Source organism: Pinus tabuliformis, chromosome 1_1 (genome assembly GCF_031772625.1).
Source record: "Pinus tabuliformis cultivar Carrire ecotype Pingquan chromosome 1_1, CPIR1, whole genome shotgun sequence".
Taxonomy (NCBI): domain Eukaryota; kingdom Viridiplantae; phylum Streptophyta; class Pinopsida; order Pinales; family Pinaceae; genus Pinus; species Pinus tabuliformis.
The window spans coordinates 240,166,078-240,173,034 of NC_142297.1; the positions used below are offsets into that span (position 1 = coordinate 240,166,078).

General features: G+C 37.1%; 1 protein-coding gene across 1 annotated transcript; it reads left to right on the forward strand.

Moving 5' to 3' along the window:
* The first annotated feature begins 766 nt into the window (after positions 1-766).
* Positions 767-5,551, forward strand: LOC149212411 (uncharacterized protein At4g15970-like). The gene is made up of 3 exons (XM_089390606.1): positions 767-1,049; positions 1,525-1,887; positions 4,999-5,551. Exons 1-3 carry the CDS (start codon positions 876-878, stop codon positions 5,479-5,481), a joined length of 1,020 nt encoding a protein of 339 aa, XP_089246732.1. The 5' UTR covers positions 767-875; the 3' UTR covers positions 5,482-5,551.
* The last annotated feature ends 1,406 nt before the right edge of the window (positions 5,552-6,957 follow it).

Here is a 6,957-nt window from a genome sequence, read left to right on the forward strand (position 1 = left end):
ATTTTAAAATATTTTTAGATTAGATAATTTAATTAAATTAAATTAATCATCATAAATAATATGAACATGAACAAAGATCGAATTTTTTTACACTTAAATTTTTTATGAGGTGAAATTATTTAAATATTTTGTATGGTTATTTAATTTTTATTTTTTTTTTAATATTTTAAAATTTTCAATTTTGATGACGAACAGATTTCTCAAAATCTTCAATGTAAATAAGTTAAAGCAACGCAACATCCTCAACATGAAAGTATAAATAATTGACATAATTGACTCTTCTTTTATTCATTAGGACAACCAATATATATTATATCATTGATCCATTAATGAGCAATGACTGTAATGTATTTACTTAAATCTAAAAATGAATATATACAGTGTCACATATACCCACTTTTAAATAATATACTAGTTTAACCAATGATGAACCTATACAACCTACCCATTAATAAATCAATAACACAATACATACATACACATATATATATTGGTTGCTATCAATCAAATTTAAAAAATTTGCCCAAAGATTGATAACTATGATGAACTGGATACAGCTGACGACGTGCTGCAGGTCATCCTGAGCAGATTGTACATTCGGATGACCAGAAGCACAAAGTCACTGGTTGACTTTGTGGGTTGGCCATGAAATAACCTCAATCTTCAATCAATCGGGTCAGGGACTACAACGGCGGTTGGGCTGCCTCTGTATTTGACTCTTTCCACCATCTAGAATCGTTCAATTTCTCTTGAATTGTGTGGAGATATTTGGGTGTATTGGTGGCAATCATAATGAAAATGTTTTAGTATAGGACCCGAGGGATTTCAGCCTGAGAGCCATTAGATTGCAAGAGATACATCTTGTTGATCCGAGTATGATGAACCAGCAGCTTGAAAACAAATTGCAGACCATTCAGCCCACAACAGTCTGCAAATATGTCATAGTAGCATGTGTCTGGATATTCACAATGGTGCTTGCACTGCAATATTACTATAACCCACTTGGAGTGAGCAATGGCCGAAATTTTTTCTACTCGTCGACAAACCATGTAGGTTGGGCTTTGTGAATATATTAATTTTTCATGCATTCGATTTTTTGTAACCCACACAGCAATCTCTGTAAATTCGGATTGAAAAGTTAACGTTTAAATATTGGAAAGGTCAAACTTTGTTTAACACACATTTAAGGAAATACCTGGTATTCCCAGAGTCTGGTATTATTGTAGATTCCAAAAATATGTTAAAATTTGAAGCTTTATATCAATTCTAGATTCCAAAAATATCTTAGAATTTGAAGATCGGCTAAAAAACCTTTCTTCTGACCATGGGATGAAGTTCGGGGAAGTTCAGGGAAGGTCTGGTTGTGGTTATTTTTACTTCAGAGAAATTTGAAATTAACATGATTACTCTTTGCTTTGATAATTTTGAAGTCAACATTTATACATACATTAATTTTGGGCAGAATAATCCTCTCCAATAAATAGATTTTCATGACTATTACTGTTTTTCTGTATCAACTTGCAGAGTTCAGAGTTGGATTTAGGCAGACTTCTAGAAAAGGTTTCAATGCCAAACAAGACTCTGATAATCACAACGATAAACGCAGCTTGGGCCGAACACAACAGTTTACTGGACTTGTATCTCCAGAGCTTTCAAATCGGTGAAGGCACACGACAGCTAATGAAAAATCTCCTCCTCGTTGCTGTCGACCAGAAGGCATTCGAGCGTTGCCAACAGATTCATCCGTACTGCTATCTTTTGCTAAACAAAGGATCTGATTTTTCAGGCGAGAAGGTTTTTATGACCCAAGACTACTTGGATCTGATGTGGGCTAGAATACTATTTCTGAAACATGTGTTGGTGTTGGGTTACAACTTTGTTTTCTCAGTAAGTGTATTTCAATTCCATAGACCTGAGAGATTAATACTGATAAGAATAGAAAAACTGGTTCAAATTCTAATCAAATGGCATGTGGAGATATGTAAACTTCTACTATAGGTATATTAAGCCTGGTTCAAGTAGGGTGTGTAATGAAGTAAATTAGTTGACTTTATGCTTGTTAATAAAATTTTCAATTTTCCGAATATTTTGGAATATAATAATCATTGAATAAGGAAATTTTATGTATATTATTTGCCTTAGATTTGCAGATTTAAATCAGAAGTACCAGATTTGTCAAAATTATTAAACCATAATTTATTTTCATGAAGAAAAAAATTTGTAATTTGTAATGTGTTTTTTTGTTAAGCTTGGTAGGTCTTTTTTTTCCCTTCATTTATAAGAAAATTTCCATCACATAGATTGACTAGATGGCCTCAGCTTGCCCATTGGGACATCAAATCTGTTCACCACCTATCCTCATTGTATGCCATCAAAAAACAAAAAAGTTTCAGTCTTTCTATCCAAGCTATATAAGTCTCTGTTTCATGACCATACTCTAGATTTTTATCTATACATATTCTTTCATAAGGAAAAGTAAAAGCTATCCGCATATAAACCAAAATTAAACAAAGGAGATTATCTAGTTATTTTGTTCCTCCGAGGCCAATTCCACAGGCGTGGGGGTCTTTGACATTCGATCCCAACATCTCAGACAGTTCCAAGATGCGTGGGATATGCTTTTCAATTCTGCCAAGCCTGATATCTTGCTTATGGAGTTGACATTAAACTTTCTGGGATTCATGTTTGTAGCTCGGCATGCCTTGGACAGAAACAACCATGCCTACCAAGATTTGCTCCATGGCCTTGCCCAATAGGATTTTCATAAGCCAATAAAGGTGTAAGGTCTACTTAAATTGCGTTACCCTGCCTCTAGTGGTACCAGGGTCCGGGACAAGGGTTCTCCAGTCATCCATGTCTTCCTTAGCCTCGCTGCCCTGCTCAACTTCTACTTCCCATTCCTCTAAATTTTTTTGAATACCTTCATTAGTGCCCTCGCGATATGCCTTGACAGCCTCACTGATAAGCCTTTCCACCGATTTTCTACCTCTGCGAAGCTCAGACGTGCTCAGTTCCTTTTCGTTTCTGGGCACCTCGTTCCGTCTTCCACGACCACGACTTTTCACAGGTTGAGCCATGACAGATATGCCCCAAACATGTTCAGAGCAACAATTTGTTAACCAAAAACAATTCATCGTGATATAACAATGCTCTCGTCTATGAGTTGGATTACCACTGATAACCGCCCCACCTTGCTCCTCCCCTTTCCCTTTGGTATCAGTGTCAGGGCCTTCGTGGTCATAGGTCCATTCCCCAGGAGGGATCGGCCTACTGCTACCAACAATGAGACCCCGTCACCACACCGAACTCCTCACTACCGCAGTCCGGTTCTCTTTCCCTTGCCAATTCCAAGTTGGTGAGCATTGCCGCTTGCCAGAGTTAGGCCAGCCATGGTTAGCAGACCCCTTCCCTTCTGCCCAAGACACCAACATATAGCCTCTTATATTTTCATGCCCAACTTCCCACCCGTGATTCCTAGCAGTTCCCTATCTGCATTAGTTTCTATCTACTTCCCATCAACTACATTGGTGTCGACAACAGTGGTCCGCACCTAGGCAGTCGCTTAACTAACACCTGCGCCCCTCCGCACCAAGCTCACGACTTCTACCTGCAAAACCCCTACAGGTATCCCCACTTAGCCCTCGGCCCACAGTTCCCAACATCCCCATGCGTGACAGTAAGATTTCGAACCAGAGAGAAATTGTTGCAATACCCGGCAGTAGCAAAATATAGACACAGGACAAAGCCAACACAACCAGGTGCCAACCCCAATTCCACCAAGATTCTTAACTTCCCAATTATCCTTCCTAATTTTCCCCCCTCCCTCCAGCAGAAACCCAAACAGGTCAATATTGCAATGGAAGAGAGATACCGGAAAACATACCCGTTGATATTTGCAGGGTTGACAAGCTTGAAGCTAAGGATGGCGTCACCAAACCTGTCCAGTGCACCAGCTCCTCCATCCACGAACAAACTCACCAACATCATCCACCTGCCTACCCTTTCTCCCATTAAAACCTTCTCCTCCACCATCCTCGTGCGAGCTTTCCCACCTCCCTTCATGCAATCATGCCAAGGGCCACATCACCCATTGCCTCGAGCCTGTGGGCTGTGGTGGTATATTACTCATGTGTACTCAACATTAATCTCCGTTCGTTGTCCCAACCACCGGTTCGTTGTCCCAACCACCGGTTCGCACCCCCATCGGGGTGAAAAACCTGTAATTTTATTTTTACTTTTAAAAAAATAAAAAAAAAATTACATTTTATAAATGCTCTTAGCACCCAAGGTTTATATGCCTAAAAAAAATGAAAATATAAAAAAACCCTTAGAAGTTGCTTGATATTAATTACTTAACTTTTTTTCTTTTTCTTTTTCCTCTAGATTTTCTGCCACCCCGAATCCAACCATCCTCAAATGGCTCATGGTTATCTTTCGTGGGTGTTCCTTGTTTGAATTTTAACTTTCTGGAACATGAACTCTCTTTGTGGCCACCATCCCATCCTCTTTGTGTGGTGCATTTTTCTATTGTTCTAGTTCATGGGTAGATTCTGATTCTGTGTCATTCTGTCTGTGAATTGCATTGCCAGATATGATCCAATGGTTAGTAGAGAAATTTAGTCCCAACAGATATTATGTTCCAATCAGAAGCAAGACTATTTATCCATTCCAAACACTATTTTTTCAATTGAAAAAGAAAATTATCATTAATTCATCCTTAGCTTAATTACATATTCAAAATATATCCAAAAATAAAACCGTGAGGCCCTCGCTCCTATCCATCAGATTCTCAGATGGATATAAGTTGAAAGTATTATTTGCGGACAACATATGCCAATTCAATGTACGGAAATCCCAGTAAAGTAGCAAATATATCTTTTTATATGAATCTTCTTTTTTTTTTTTTTCCATTTTAGTATGTTACCATTAAAACTTGAAATTTAATTCTCTCAATGCTATGTTTAACCATTAATTAGTTCTGGATGATTTCTTGAACAGGATACGGATATAATGTGGTTCCGGAATCCGTTCCAATTATTTGATGAAAACGCCGATTTTCAGATTGCCTGCGATAATTATGTCGGCGATCCTCACAACATGTCGAATGCAGTCAACGGAGGTTTCAACTTCGTTCGATCCAATGACAGAAGTATTGAGTTTTATGAATGGTGGTATGACTCCAGAAGTTCCTACCCCAACATGCACGATCAGGGCGTTTTGAACGAGATCAAATCAGAGAAGCGCATGTCTGAAATAGGGTTGAAGATGCTGTTTCTTGATACCAAGTATTTTAGTGGGTTCTGTCAGCAGAGAGCAAGTCTGAGGGATGTGGTCACAATGCATGCCAATTGCTGTATAGGCATGAATGCTAAGCTTGCTGATTTGACTTTAATTCTGCAGGATTGGGCATCCTTCCGCTCTCCCAACGCCAGTCTAACAACCCAAGTCCACTGGAGAGCTCCCAATTCCTGTTTCCACTGATGGTTCTGCAGGGCTAATTGTTTTTTTCTTTCTTTCTTTTGCCTGAGATTGGTATTTTCTGAAATATTGATGTACAGAAAATAACAAATTAGAATAAGTTGAAATGAGATAAAATCTTTATATTAATTATAAATTTTGAAAATATTACTGAATTCTAAAATTTTGAAAAAAATATTTATTTGACGTAGTATCAAATTTGAGATATTTTTAAAATTTTCAATTTAAAATATAAATCTAACCAGCTTGAAACAATATGGAAAGTGATTTAATTTAATAAATTTAGTTTCGGAAAATACTTGCATTGCTTCCTACTATTGACATCCACAAAGTGATTTAACTAAATGATTTTAGTTTTAATTAGGTTGATATTTTTTTGGAAGGTGATTTAATCGAATGATTTTAATTTTAATTATGTGGATAGTTTTTTTTAAAGGGGAATATTTGTGGTGAGAAGATAATAATAATTATAATAATAATAATAGTATGGTCCATGGTAACCCATAGTATTTATGAGGAATATAGGTTATTTAAAAGAGGAAACACTCTTTAAAGGAGCACACAGAAAAACTCGATCTAACATATGCAAAAGTAATAAATTTGTATTACTCTTAACATTAACACGAGAAAGTGATTTACTTAAATGGTTTAAAATAAAAATTTGATTTACTTAGTGATTTTAGTTTTAATTATGTTGATTTTTTTTTTCTTTTTTTTAAATAGAATAATTATTTTTTAATTTAAAAATTTGATTTTATGTTCATAGTTTTCTTTATACAATAGATAGAATTATAACTTTTTCATTATTAATTTCTTTATAGCACATAAACAGTAAATGGATGAAATCTTTTGATTCCACATAATATTGGTCAAAAGACTGCTGCAGCAAGAAGTATGCACGATGGTGCATATCATTCCAAGGGTAATCAAGGCTAGACATAGCTTCCATGATATCCTCATCGGAATGGAAGATGGGCGAAGATGAGGAAGACTGACTACATGATGCAACAACAGTACCTAGTGCATCATCATGAGAAAGAAGGTTCACATATGCACCATTTGGGATGGTAGACGACAAGAGAGTAGATGGAAAATCTACTGATGTTGAGACCTGGATTTTGAATGAAGGAGGTTTGATAGAAACACACGTAGAGCCCTCAGAGAGGTTTTCCTGCGAGGAACTCAAGGATGACGACAAGTAAAGGATATGGACCGTGGAGTCCGTCATCTCGACATCGGGGGGAGGGATCACGATGGTGGGACTAGAGTCTCCCTATTCTGGTGGACTAGTGGTACCAAAATCCACAAGTAGAGGAGTAGGTGATCCACTACGAGTGGCCTCATACTTGCACAACGCTTGAAGGCAAACACAAAATTTGTCAAGACGAGGGAAATAATGGGAATAGTGACCATAATGATCGCACAAGGCACAAGGGTGATTTGTGCGCAATGTTTTGAGTTTCTTGGTTGGTCTGGGTA